Below are 14,455 nucleotides of genomic sequence, written 5' to 3'. Positions count from 1 at the left end.
TGTATGGTAAAGGAACAAGTTTAACACTTCTTGTTAGACTTCCTTTACTGAATTCTGGAAGCTCTTCATGCTCTGTCACTGAAGCACTTGGCTCTGCTGGCAGAGAGAGCCAGATGGCTGCCTTCATGGTGTGTGTGCCATGTCCTGAGCTCAGGAGCTCCAAAACAGTCCTGCAGTGCTCTGGGGACATTGCCCAGTGCAGGGTAAAGCTCTTCTGTGCTGCTTTGCAGCTCCTGCCAGTGTGGATGCTTCACAAGCCAAGTGCTGAAGAGGAATATGTAGCCTTCAGGACTTGCTTATGCTGGGGGGATAGGTGGTGTTCAGGCCAGAATGGTGTGGGAAGTTGAAGAACATTTTAGTGGCAAAGTTGGAAATGAAACTGAATTCATACAGGATCCTGCAGAAATGGCAGCTGCCAGGGCAGTGTGGTGGTCATATGCAATGGTTATGCAGAGAGGGGCTCAGAGTGAAGAGCCACATAAGGGCTGGAATGTGTCTCATGGTCAGTGGAAGGTGTGTGTGATGTGTCTGCTTTTCCTTTCATTGCATTCAGGCAGTTGAACATTTTCCAACATGCCCCAGCTACGCTGCAGATGGACACCCAAGAACAACAGTATTTAAACTATCCTGACAATGGGAATTCCAGGAGCTTTTGAAAGGTGTCTTTGGGAAGAGACATCACAAGGCTCAAACAAGATATGCTAAAGAAGACACCAAGATGGGAAGGAAGGGAGGAGCAGAAAAAAATGATGGAACCAGTTGCCAGGGTGGGAGAAGCCAAGGAGAATGTGACTGTGAAACCAGCCTCTGGGTTGGAGGGAAATAAGACAACAGTGAAAACAGTCCTGAGAATGCAGGAAAACAATGAGAAAAGAGCAGTGACAACAGCCCCAGGGGTGGAAGAAGCCAAGGAAAAGATGACAGTGAAACCATTTCCCAGTGTGGAGGGAGCCAAGGAGAAGACAACAGTGAAACTATCCTCTGGGGTGAAGAGAGCTCAGGAAAACAACACATCCAATGACCAAAGCCGAAAGACCTTCCTGCATCAGTGGAAACTGTAAGACCTGTTCCTCAGGCTGCTGCAGTGAAAGAGAAGCAGCAGCTGAGGGCTGCTGACTTCAAGTCAGAGCCATGGTGGGATTTTAAGGACCAGTACCTGCTGGACAACTCATCTCCACGCTGGGTAGGTGTGATGGCCATGTGTGTTCATTAGGAATGATGCCTCCCTCTTGACTTCCTTGTCTGTTTGTCCCCTGGGCGTGTGAGCCCATTGCAGTCAAGGATGATCTCTGAGCTGGTAGGTCAGCTCACTGGTGTGTAGATGCTATTTGAATCCAGAGGGGGAGACTTTATATGTGTGGCTCAGCCTGGGCAGTCCTCCACCATCCTGCATCATGGAAACTTAGTGTGATTGCCCACATTTCCATGGGTTCCTTTGAAAGTCAGCCTGAGCAGGCCTGTTTGGAGCTCAGGTGCGTCAGGGGATCAGGTGCATCTGTCCTTCTAGGCCTGCTACAACATGGTCCCACTCTTAGATGCTTTGGTAAGGGCACAGGGGGCTTAGGCACACAGTGCAGAGTAGATGTTCCCTGTGATGTGGCACCCTAAGGGGTTGTGTCACAGTCTTGTGATGCCTATGGGTAGGCGTTAGGTGTCTGGCACTAAATGACAGTGTTCATAGAGGTGTCCCATTTCTCACCTGAGAAACTGACAGTCCTCAGATTTCACAGAACCATGGAATGGTTTGGGTTGGAAAGGGCTTTAACATCATCCAGTTCAAACCCCCTGTCACAAGCAGCAGCACCTCACACTAGACCAAAAGAAGCATGAGCAGCAGGTCAAAGGAGGTGATCCTGTCCCTCTGCTCTGCTCTTTTGAGACCCTGCTTGGAGCACTGCATGGAGCTGTTGGAGCAAGTCCAGCGAAGGCCACAAGGATAGTCAGGAGCTGGAACACCTCCTGTGTGGAGACAGGCTGAGAACATTGGGGCTCTTCAGCCTGGAGAAGTTGCATGAAGACCTCAGAGCAGCTTCCAGTGTCTGAAGGGGGCTACAAAGATGCTGGGGAGGGACTCTTCATCAGAGACTGCAGTGATAGGACAAGGGGTGATGGATTCAAACTGAAACAGAGGAAGTTCAGGTTGGGTATAAGGAAGAAGTTCTTTAGTGCCTTGATTTTCGGTTTATGCTGCCCAGCTAAAGAAAACAAGCAGGGTCACGGTGAGGGAACAGGAGTAGGAATGTCCCCCTGCACCTGTTCACCCAAGCACATACATACCATAGCAAGTCACAAGCTTTGGCAGCAGAGGGGCAGCAATGACATTTGTGCTAGGCTGGGCTGTGAGTAATGATGCTGGCAGTGATGGTGAGCAGGGACACGGGAGGCTTTGTTAGTCACTTGTACGGAAGTCAAACTTAAGGTCAGGTCAAAGAAAAAGGGTGAGATGAGGCTTGGTAAGCATGAACCTGCCTGCTTTGGAGACAGTAGGGTGGGGAATGTTCCCATTTTCAATGTTTTCTGTCAATATTGGCAAAAATTCAACTATGTGTAGGTGTGCCCCATGGAGAAATGATGGTTAAAAAGTAACTTTTTTTACTGTTCTTGTGGTTTACTGTCAACAAGAGGAGAGTCTTTCTCAGCTGTTCCAATTCACTTTTTCCATCCCATAGTGCGCAGGCAGATTCTTTTCCCGTCCAGAGATCCACAATTCAGATGGTCCCATCATGTTGGGTTCCTATCTAGGATTTTCTTGCTATGCATCGAATCATCGTCACCACAGGGCAAGTAATTCAGATCAGATCTGGCATTCGGCAAGTCTTGCTTTGTTCCTCTTTGTTCCTGAAGGCCTGGTCAGCACAGCAGGGGGAAAACTAAGAACCTCAAATGATACAGTTGTGCCTGTCAAGTAGCACTGCACAGCTACAGCTTTAATGTTTCTTTACAGATCCTGTTTGTTGGGAGTGCTGTTCTGTTCTTGGGATCACCTCTGCCTGTGTAGGTTGTATGACTGATGTGAGCTTCCAGAAGTAAGTGTGGGGCCCACCATCAGGTTGTCCTAACAGCTGTGGAATTGAAAGGCTGTTTTCTGCTCTGGTTTTGTACTGAACCCTTATTCTGACCATAGTTTTGACCTTTCCTTTGCAGCTATGAGGGTTTGCAACTAATTTTAAATGAAATTTGAGCATCTCATAATTACTCAGGCCCAGGAACAGGGGCCTTTGGGGAAGTTGTAAACTGTAGCAAAGCTCTCAGCAAGCAGATGGGGCTGGTTGTGGTATGCAATACTGTCTCTGTCCCCCATCTTATGCTGATAATTCTTTGTAATGCTTACCCAGAGCAGTTTTCCTTGGCAATCCTGTTTCTGGAAGGCTTGGACAAGCAGGTAGTCCTCGTTAGAGTGAGGAGGGTCTTTATACATGGGTGTAAATGGCCTTTACCCACTGCTTGTGCTCAGAGAGGAGGGAGGGTGTAGGCAGGTGAGCAGAAGACAGCAGTGCCTGTTCTAGCTCAGTGGTCTTGGATGAGGCATTCGCCTTTTTAAAGTCTCAGTGCCACCATCTTCCGACATTGCTCTGTGTTATTGTGGTGGCACTGGGGGCAATGCAGATGTTGCTCCAGGGGACTGTCAGGGCTGCAGGCACCATGGTGTTCTGCTCAGACCTCTCCCAGTGGAGCCTGGGCTAGTCTTGAAAGTTTAATCCCATTCCCCAACCCCAGGGTGCCCTGGACACACGTGTTTCATGGAATCACACAATCAGTGAGGTTGGAAAAGCCTTTTAAGCTCATCAGGTCTAACCCTTCCCAGCACTGCCAAGGCCACCCCTGCCCCATGGCACTGATACCTCGTCTCCACGCTGTGTGAACACTTGCAGGGCCGGTGACTGCAGCCCTGCCCTGGGCAGCCTGTTCCAATGCCTGAGCACCCTCTGGGGCAGGAATTGTTCCTCAGCTCCATCTAAACCTGCCCTGGTGCAGCTTGAGGCCATTTCCTCTTGTCCCATCCCTTGTTCCTTGGGAGCAGAGCCCAGCCCCTCCTGGCTCTATCCTCCTGACAGGCACTTGTAGGGAGCCATCAGGTGCCCCCTGAGCCTTCTCTTCTCCAGACTGAACCCCCCAGGTCCCTGAGCTGTTATATATGAATTTTATTTGTTTAATGTTTCCTTTTTGAGTTCTCTCTCCCTTGTGGTGCTTTCATGTTGTTCCCCATTGCCCCTTTTGGCAGTGCAAGCCATTCCTTTGCTGATGGCTGCAGTGTAGTCTCTTGAGAGGAGCAGCTCTTAGGGGACACCTCTGTTATCCAAAGATCTGTGGCTGTTATATGCCGAACTTGGCTGTTAAAGGCCTGAGCTCATGACCTGGCCCAGCCTCATTGAGTCACTGGCAGATGATCCAGTCTGTGGTGCAGGATGTGCATCCTTCTTCCTGAGCTCCCCATGGTCTTGAGGCACCCACAGATGGGAGTGGGTGAATTACATGGCTAAGAGTGTGTATGCCACATGAGACAGGACCTCACCCCTCCTGCCCAGTGTTAATCCCTGTAGACACAGTGGGATTAGGTCACCAGGATCCTGCTCAACTCTCAGATGTTCCCATCTTCACATCTGAGGAGCTGCAGAGCATGTGCAACCACCTCAGAAGTGCAGAGCAGGAGGTGGTAGAGAAATGTGAGGCAGCAGTTCACAGCAGGCAGTGGAGAGCATCCAGCACCAAGGCTGCAGAGCATCTGGGTGTGCAGAACAGCTGAGCAGTGGGGAAAACCCTTCCTCAGGATGGAAGAGAGAAGATGAGGACCTTTCACTAAGAGTCTTTAGTGAGTCTGTAGATCCAGACGTGTTGGGTCTCACTCCTGAACCTGATGTCTAATTCTGCAGAGCTAAGTGACTAGAAGCATCCCCACCTACTTCATTTCCTACATGATCAGGCTTTTCCCTGCTTCCTCTGGTATTGGTCCAGTCTAGCTGTGGAGGCACAAGAAGTACAAAGCCTTGGACAGTACAAAGTACAGCTTGAGTAGGAAGCGAATGTCCCTGTCTCTGGATGTGAAATGTGCTGCAACTGAAATGATGCCAACATGCAACCCTCCACAATGTTCTCATTGCATTCCTGTTGTGACAGGCAGAATGAGGGCTGTCTCCTCAGGCTGTCACCGGATTGTCATCCTCACCCATAGCAGAGAGCCCAGGTCAGCTGTGGAGCACACAGCAAGGCTTTGGCAATGCTGTCTGGCCATTGGTGGGGATTGGAGCTGGGCATGAAGTCCACTTGGTCTCCTGCTTTGTCTTTCAATAACTATTACAGTAGCTATTAAGGAAAGATGTCTAAGAAAGGTTACAAAGTGGAGTTGATTGCTCTTCATCTGCACTCACAGCCTAATTCCTGCCAGCTACAATGAGACCCTTTTGTTAGAGAGGAGAAGCTGGCTGGGATTCCCTTCTCAGCCACACGCTTCTCTGTGATTCATTTATGACACTGAACAAGTTGTTTGCACGCTTTCTCTTATCTTTAAAGGCAGTGATAGTGGTGATTTGATTTCACATGTTCCTCCTTGTGTTTGCTTATGTGTGCTCTGAAGCCAGAGCCCTGAGAGTTATGTTGCTAGCAGGGACAGCTAGCTTTATTTGGTGTACTGAGATTAGACCTATTATATTGATAGACCTGTCTTGTTAATGTGCATCAGTTAGTGAGGCCCAGAGCCAGTAAAACATGAGCATCACAGGCCTGTTGTTCTAAAGAGGGAAGTCTCAGAGACCTGGAGTCACTCTAGCTCCTTGTAGGTGACTTTTCCACCAGCTAAATATTGATGTGATGCTGAAATCATGCCTCATGTTCCCAGTGATGGAATGCTATGGGGAACGGATGATGTACCACTGGAGTTTCTCTGCTTCTTTCCCATCCTCACCCCTAGTGCCACAAGCATGGGTGCTCACTCAGCTTCATCAGCTCCCTGCTAATCAGTCCTTATTGTTTTCTTTCTGGTTTATTCAAGACCTGCTCTGAATCAGTGAAGGCCAAAGCTGCCAAGTCCGACTGGCTGTGAGATCTTTTCCTGCCCAACATCGTGCTCTTCACAGACAAGAGACACTTCAGTGACAGTGAATGGGACCGCCTGGAGCATTTTGCACCTCCCTATGGCTTCATGGAGCTGAATTACTCATGTGAGTCCCTCAGGACATGATGGGTGGTCCCTCAGGATGGGACCATCAAACTTCCAACAGGGACCTTATGCCAAGTAGCTGCAGGTTTGCAACATCTCCCTGTCAGAGGCATCAGGTTAGGTGGATCTTGTGGTTTCGCCATGTCCATCCCGAGCATTCTTAATGCTAACTCTCCACCGTGTTTGCTTCCTAGTGGTGAAGGAGGTGATGTCCCTCCTGCCCCCAAATCCCCACCAGCAGCTGCTACTGGCCAACAGCACCAGCAGCAAGCTAACATGCATCAGCTGTGCTGTCATGGGGAATGGAGGAATACTGAGTAACTCCGGGATGGGCCAGGAGATTGATTCCCATTACTATGTCTTCCGGTAAGGCAGGCTTCCTTCTTAGAAGATGTACAGCCAGCTTATTGTGGCTAGCAGATAAGTGCAGCTGGATAACTTCACTGAGTCTCAGGTGCCAGCATGACTGATGAAAAACCAAAAAGGAATTGGAAAGTTCCTAAACACCCAGGAAGAGCCTGGGATTCACAGATGAGCCATAAAGAGCCATCTCCAAAGCAGAGGCTCTCCTTCAGGTCAAGAGATGTAGCTCAAAATGGGCCTAATAGTCTCTTATTCCAGACTGATGCTGTCTTTTCTGGTTAGGAACATGGATGCAAGGGTTTGCTCACCTACTGACTCAGCCTCTCTGTTTGATTCCCTTGGCTAGGGTGAGCAGGGCTGTGATCAAAGGTTACGTAAAAGATGTCAGAACAAAAACCTCCTTTTATGGATACACAGCCTACTCCCTGGTGTCCTCTCTCCAGGTCTTGGGACACAGAGGCTTCAGCAACATCCCACAGGGAAAAGTCAGGTCCATGCTATCTGCATGCACAGCTTTGATGGGATGCTGTTAGTCTGTGGCTTTCAGTTATGATCTTGCCGTGCATGAGGAGCAAAGTGGCTGAGCCAACACTTTAGCTCAGTGGGAACCTGCACTGGTGTGGCTCTGAGTGAGGTTTTGCAGTGGGAACCTCCATGAGTCCTGTTCCAGCCTTTTGGCTTGTGGAAGTAGCTGCACATTAGATGTTTTCTCCATTCTGCTTCTGTGGGATAGTTAAAAGCTGCAGACTGAAGATGTGGGTCTCAGAAGCTCAGTGAGCCTGGCTTCTTGTTTTTAAGAGTTATCTCTCCCTTGTGCTGCTCATTGATGCTCACTTGTTTCCTAGCATGTCAGATACATTCACTTCCTGGAGGGAACTAGAGACTACGAGTGGCTGAATGCTCTTCTGCTGAACAAGAACATCAGGAAAGGATTCTTGAATGACTACGGGTAAAACAAACTAACCCTACCTCTACACCCTTCAATGTGAAGCTCTCTGTTGTGCCCTTCTCCTCCCCACAGTGCTTAGCCCTGCTGAGGTGCCGGCCAGGAGAAAGCCAGGTTAATGTCTGGAGAAGTATCTTCCTTCTCCACAGCTCTGAGCACTGCTGTAACCAATACACCTCCTTCCCTGATCTCAGTGATGTGTGGCCAGAGCTTGGAGAAAGCTTTGTGGTCCTCTGGGATTAACACATGCAGTTGTCTGCTCTGGTGTCCGTACATGGTGGCCTACTCGTGGATGAAGGCCTGGTTTTACCAATTCTTGCCTATGTACACAGATGCATTTGATATTCCTGTCTTCTCTTCTTGCCTCTTCTCCCTGATCTCTTCCTCTGCAATGCACACAGGTTGTGGAGGCCTGGTCATGGTCTGGGAAATGATAGAGACTAGATGAAGTGTTTGTGGTTCTTCTGTTATCACCAAGTGTATTAGGGCTGGTGCTTTCCAGCTGTGATGAAATACAGGAGCTTGTCCTGAGTCTCCCCATTCCTGTCCTTAGGCAAAGGCCCCGGGAGAGATTTGATGAAGGTTTCACGATGGAAAGATACCTGGTGGTTCACCCTGATTTCCTCAGATACATGAAGAACAGGTGAGCTGAGGGTTATGTGCTCTATCACTGGCTTACTGTTTCTGGCCAGCACCATCTCTGGGCTCTCTCCTGCCAGCTCACTCCCTTGAAACCGCAGCTTAGCCACACCAGCAGGCTGGGGGTAAGCTTCACCAGGCTGCAGTCAGGCAGAGTTCTCTGTGGTGTTGCAGTGGGGTGTTAGTGGTAGGTAGACATCCAGCATCTGGAGAGGCAACAGCCATAGGGGAGTTTGGCTTTCTGCATCCCAAAATTGGTGCAAATGGAAACTTCAGGTGTGGGAAGTGTTGCTAAAGTGCCAGAATTCAGGACTGTCCTTTCCTGTTCCCCAGTGCTCAAGCACCTTGGAGGAAGGTTCTGTAAGAGCTCTTCTGAGATCTCTTCTTGACTTGGGAGGTTGGTTGTGCCCTCAAACACTGTAACAGGCACTTCCTCTGTATCCCATTTGCCTGCCCTGGCTGTTGTTTGCATCTCTAAGCCTTTTCACAAGCCTCCTGGAAGATCTGCCAAGCGTGGGCCACACGTGACCAAGAGATGCAGGAAGAGCTCCTGTGGTGCCCTGCTTTGGCTGTGTTTACCCTTCAGTCTCCTTGAGCACTGTTATGCCTTCTCTGAGAGAAGACAAATGCGGTGCCAGATGGCTTGCACCTCCCTGCTTTCCTTTCCAAGGCCAAGAGGACTCTAATGCTATTTTTGCCTTGGTGTGGACTCCCACCTTTCTAAACTGCTGGCATAAACCACCACAGCTCCTAGCGGGATTTGTGACCTGCCTCTGCACTCTTCCTATGCCTTGTTTCACCCCTCAGTGTGGATGGGGAGCAGGGTATATTAGTGAGCTTCAAAGCCACTTCTGTACTGCAAGGCAAAAGACAGATTTAAGAATGGGCTTGGACATACCAGATCCTTCAGTCCCCTTCTTTATCCCCACTGCCCCAAGACCTACCACTTCCATAAAGCTGGGGCAGAGCAGGGCTTAGGTTGCAGTGCAGGTGATGGAGTATTCTAGGCTGGCCTTGTGCTTTACTGCCCATGCAGCAGTACCCACACATGCGGGTATGCTCATGACTTGCCTGAAATGCCTTGTATGGCCCCACAGTGCTGCAGGGAGGGAAGAAGCCACACAAGGGGACAAGATGTGCCTGGCTTGAGCCACCACCCCCAGCAACTGCTCTGTGCTTTCTGCTCTCCTGCTGCAGGTTTCTGAAATCTAAAACTCTGCAAAAGCCCTACTGGAGGCATTACAGACCCACAACAGGGGCCTTCCTGCTGCTGACTGCCCTCCACCTCTGTGATCAGGTAAGGGCACGATGATTCTTGCACTCAGTGCTGTCTGGAAGGGGAGGCAGGAGGGCAGGTAGCCCAGGGTTGGATCCAGCACTGCTTAGCACCTATAGTATATAGGTTCTTGTCAGCTGTGGAAGAGCAGATTGAAGAGAAACAGCCCCAAAATAGTTCACAGAGGGGATGTGCAGCCTGCTGAGAGCCACCCTGTATCCTAGGGAGAGGACAGCAGGCTCTCTGGAGCCAGTGTTTGTAGTCTGGTCCTTCTGGAATCCCCCATGCAGCATCACCTAGAGGAGCCATGAATGACACTTGTCCTGTGCTCCCTCTCCATTTGGGACCTGTGTCCTGTACTCCACTGGCTGCCTCTCCTGCGTGAGCCCTCCATCTTTCCCAGGTGAGTGCCTATGGGAACATCATGGAGGGGCACTAAAAGTACTCGGATCATTACTATGACAAGGACTGGAAACGTCTGGTTTTCTACACCAACCATGACTTCAACCTGGAGAAGCAGGTGTAGAAAAAGCTTCACAATGAGAATATCATGAAGCTTTACCAGAGATCCTGACTGTGTGGTAAGGGCCATTGCCTGGGGAAATTTGCCACCTCTGTGGGAATAGAAGAGGACCACCAGAGCCAAGGTTAGGTGTGGGCTTCCAGGCACATTTCATGCCCACAGAGATACTTGTCTCCTTCAGCACTTGTGTTCTCTCACAGTGCTTCTACAAATGAACAAATGCTGCAGACCAGGAGAACAGCAAGAAAATGCAGCTTACCACCAAATAAGTCCCACCTGGCTGTGCTGCAGGACTGTTGTTGATGTTTGTAGGCCCTGGTATTGGGAGAGAAGGTTCCAGTGGATCTGGGTAGCATATGGTTCAGTGTCACAGAGTCATAGAATGCATCTTCATCCAGCTTTTCTCTGTGTCCAAGGAGATGCTCCTCAGGCTGGGGCTACTTCTGTTCTGGGTGATCCTCTCCATAAGTGGTGCCTGTCTTGGAGCAGGGTATATTGTCTGAGCAAGCTCCCTCAGCAGCCAGTGGCTGCACAGATCCTGTCTCAGGTTGACTTAATTCCTGGAGTGCTGCTCTCACTCCATACAGATAGAAAAGATGGATGGATACTCCCAGGTGACTAATATGAGAGAGGATGCATTTCACTTCTGCTTCCCAGTGCGGCCTTATGATGACACCTCCAAAGGAGCACTCCCATCAGCTACAGGGCAGGTAAATGCTCTCCATTGTGCAGCAGGATTCCAGACCTGGTGCCTCTTGCTCTGGGCCTTCCCTAGCTGCAGAACATGGGAAATTTTGGGTCCTGATGTGCCAAGTCCTTGCTTGGCTGGGCTTTGGCACACTTGGCTGCCAGCTGTGCAGGGAGCACTGTGTTTGTCCTTTTGCCAGGAGAGGTAGGAGCTCTCCAAGTCCAGGCATGGATGCTGTCCATCCTTGCTGCTGCCTGGAGAGCCTGTCCCCATTGTGCTGAGAGGAGCCCAGTTGAAATCAGCAAAGCTGCAGCTTCTGAAAGGGCTCGTGCAAACTAAATAAATGGCACTACTTGGGCCAAACTGATTTTTCCTTGTAGCCCTGTGGCTTGTGTTATTCAGTGTGTGTCTGGAGATGGTACTTAAAGACTGAGAGAATGGAGGATGAAGCCAGGAAAGGGCAGGACTGAGTGTTAATGATAATGCTTCTGCAGCTTGTGTGGATATACCTGAGCATCCCCCCCCTTGTTCCCTTTGCTATCCCAGGACAGGGATCAGCGTTGGCCCAACACCTCCTGAGGAAGTGGGTAAACCTGGTAAGTTTGTCCTTGTCCCAGCAGCTGTTCTATGAGTACATCAGATGCTGGAGACAAATGCACCAAGGACAGGCTGGGTAGGGGGTGTGAAGTCTCTGCAGACATTCCAAACCTGCCTGGACACATTCCTGTGTCACCTGCTCTGGGTGGCACTGCCCTGCAAGGGGTTGCACTGGATGATCTCCAGAGATCCCCTCCAGCCCTGCTGATGCTGGGATTCTGTGCGACTCTGTGATGTTTCCTATGGTACCATGCAGGCAAAAACCCCTCCTGGTGTCCAGGCAGGTCCAGTGCAGCTCCTTGGGCTCCTCAGGCTCTTGACTGGGGCCCAGCTGCACACTGACTGGTCCCAGTGGACCTGCTGTGGCTGCGAGTGGTTTTCCTTTCCCGCAGCATCCTGCCAGGGGCAGCAGTGTCTCCAGGGCTCCCGGAGGCAGTTGGGCACGGCTGTCAGCAGGGTTTGTCGGGCCTCATTTTCCTTTGTTCCTTTCTCCCCTGTGCTGCAGAGGCCAGGCAGTTTCTCCTGTCTCACTAAGCTTGTTTGCAAAGGACAACCCCCTCATTGATAATCTACATGAAGAATTGAGTTTATCTGGGAGAGGGTGTAGCCTGTGTTTGGCTGCTCTGCCCATACAAGCCCTGCAGTGACCGTGGGAGCAGGGAGTTATCTGGAATGCGCTGTGCTTCTGTTGGGAACGGTGGCTGTAGCTCCATGCGAACCCCAGAGCCATGGGGAACCACGGCCTTTGGAGCAGACCTGAGGAGCAAAGAGCCTCCCTGGGAAGGGGGAGCCTGATGCAGGCTCTGGGTGTCTCAGCCGTGTCCCCTGTCCCCAGGCCCTGCAGGCTCTCCCTGCCCAGCACTCCTTGGCTGGGCTGAGCCACATTGCTGTGGGTTGCTTAGTGACCGGCTCCACACTGTTCTTCCTGCCTGAATGGGGCTTTTCTCTTCCCCAGAAGTTGGAAGAAGTTTCTCTTAGGCCCTTCCCCCTCCTTCTCTTTTGTTTCTCTCTCCTCTGGGAAGTGGGATGGGGATGGGGCTGAGTCCTGCCCAGCAAAGGGCTCATAGTGGGCAAAGAGGCTCTAGGGCTGGCAGCCCCCAGCCTGGGCTATTCCCTAGTGCCCAGCTCTGAGGCTTCCCAAAGCCAAGGGAAGGAAGCTTTCCCAGGAGGCCGTTTGCTCCAGGCTTTCCTGCCATGGCAGCTGGCACAGGTAGATGCTACCAGGGGTAACCTTGGCTGGAGAAGGACCTTTGCTGTGCTCTGCAGTTGCTCAGCAAGCTCAAACCCACATCCTCTGTGGCTCCAAGAAAGCAGCTCTGGCCATCTTCTTCCCTCCTCACTTGGCTCCTGTCCCAGTGCACCAAGGCATCCTGTCCCACCATGGGCTGACATGGCACACATGGATACACATTCCTTGGAGCACAAGTCCACCAGAGCCACCCCCGTTTGCAGCAGCAGGTCCTAAGCAGCCACGGGAAGTCGAGGGGCTTTGAAGGTGGCATTTCCCAACCAGCTTCTGGCCTGGCACAAACCAGTGCAGCAGAACCTATGGAGAGCAGCAGGAGCTGGAGCAGCCTTGGACAGAGCCGGGCTTCAGGTCTGGGTGAGTGTCCCAGCAATGGCAGACCAGCCCCAGCCTCTCCAGGCAGCTGAACAGAGGCAGTGCCATGTTGCAGGGCCACCCCAAATGTGCCCAGGCAGGTCCATGTGGCTGGCAGGCAGCATTGCCCCAGTGCCACCAGGTGGCAGCTCCAGTTCAGGACCCGTCAGCATCCTGCTGCATCCCGCACATCCAGGTTTGGCACAGGCCGTGTCCCAGCCCTGCGCTGCCCACACTGCATCACGCCCTTGTCCCCCGGTGTCCTTCACTTTCTAGCACCTGCCTGCCCATAGCGTTATGGCCCAGGAGCTCCCTGGGGTATGCAGGGACATGCACAGGAGGAGTTTGGTACCCACAAATGCGGCTCTTGCAGCTGCAAAGGTGCAGTCTCAGCTCGTGCAATGTGATGTGGTGCTGAAGGCAGCACAAGTGGTGGGATCTGACATCATGAGAGATGCGTCGGACACAGCAGTTCCTCCTCATGTGTGGGCACGATACCTGGTGCCTGGAAGCTGCTGTTGCATCAGCCCTGCCTTATTGGGAAGCTGTTGGTAAGTACATAGAATCATAGAATAGTTAGGGTTGGAAAGGACCTGAAGATCATCTAGTTCCAACCCCCCTGCCATGAGGGTTGTTAGGAGGTTAACAGCCTCTAAATACCCCCCTGTTGTGGGCACTGGTCACAGGAGCTCTCATGGTGTCACCTTCCTGGCAGAGCTTTATGTCTTGTGTTTGGTTCCACCTCTTCCCTTTGTGTGCTGGGACTGCTGCTGCTGGCAGATGCAGGAACCATGTCCTGCTGCATAGGCACGGGCATGTAGCTCTGTGACTGGGACCAGAGCAGGAGGAAGCAGATGGGGATTTGCTGGGCTGCAGCACCTTGGGGCCATGTGGGAGCAGGATTGGGCTCACCAAGCATGGGACACCATGTGCTAGGGCTTGGGGTGTCTGCTAGTGCTGGCAGCCACCACCAAACCCTGCCTGGCTCCGTGGCAGCCTTGTGCCATGGTGGCACATCCGCATTGTCCCTCCTTGCTCCTTCCCAGGCAATCGCTCTGGAGCAGCCATGCTCCAGGTCACAAACAACCCAGATGCTGTTTATGTTCTCCAGCTACAGAGATGTTCGGGGCAAGGTGAGGGCTTCATTCACCCTCCTCACCCCCGTTGTTGACCTTCTGTCTTCCTTGGGGATGTGGCAGCAGGGAAATGCAGTCAGACCAGAAAACCAATTGATAATAGGGGAGGGAGAACAAGATACAGGAGCAGCCCATGGCTTTGTTGTGCAAAAAGCCCCAGGTGACCTCAGAGCACCTCCCCTCACTCCCAGGGGTGCAGCAGCCCCAGATGCCCCATGGGGCTGTGGTACTGGGGCTCCTCTGCCAGGCTGAGCAGCAGCACCCTGGGTGCTGTGGGGCTTTCCCAGCTCAGCCTGGCTTGGCCCTTGGGCTGCTGAAGGACCTTGCTGTGTCCTGAGGGTACCCCAAGACTCCCTCCATACCTTCCTCCATGCAGGTGGGCAAGGGGCTCACTCAGTGTCCCCTCTCCCAGCTGCATGCTTTGGGGATGGAGCCTGCCCTGGACCATGTGCTTTGAGGCTCCTGTGTTTCAGCACACCTCAGGCACTGTTTACCCTGCTCAGAGCAGGGCAGGATCGGCTCATGAGTGCTGA

The 14,455-nt window shown here is 51.8% G+C and overlaps 1 protein-coding gene across 1 annotated transcript; it reads left to right on the top strand.

The window, feature by feature from the left end:
* The first annotated feature begins 330 nt into the window (after positions 1-330).
* On the top strand, positions 331-9,952 carry ST6GALNAC1 (ST6 N-acetylgalactosaminide alpha-2,6-sialyltransferase 1). Its single transcript, XM_034067764.1, is given in 10 exon segments — positions 331-335; positions 554-1,017; positions 1,020-1,183; positions 5,987-6,155; positions 6,349-6,520; positions 6,864-7,002; positions 7,363-7,466; positions 8,017-8,106; positions 9,300-9,399; positions 9,782-9,952. Coding segments are annotated over 10 exon segments (1,578 nt in total).
* The last annotated feature ends 4,503 nt before the right edge of the window (positions 9,953-14,455 follow it).

This window comes from Melopsittacus undulatus, chromosome 11 (assembly GCF_012275295.1).
Source record: "Melopsittacus undulatus isolate bMelUnd1 chromosome 11, bMelUnd1.mat.Z, whole genome shotgun sequence".
In the NCBI taxonomy this organism is placed as follows: domain Eukaryota; kingdom Metazoa; phylum Chordata; class Aves; order Psittaciformes; family Psittaculidae; genus Melopsittacus; species Melopsittacus undulatus.
Note: the sequence above shows the minus strand (reverse complement) of the source record. Positions and strands in the feature narration are given on the sequence as shown.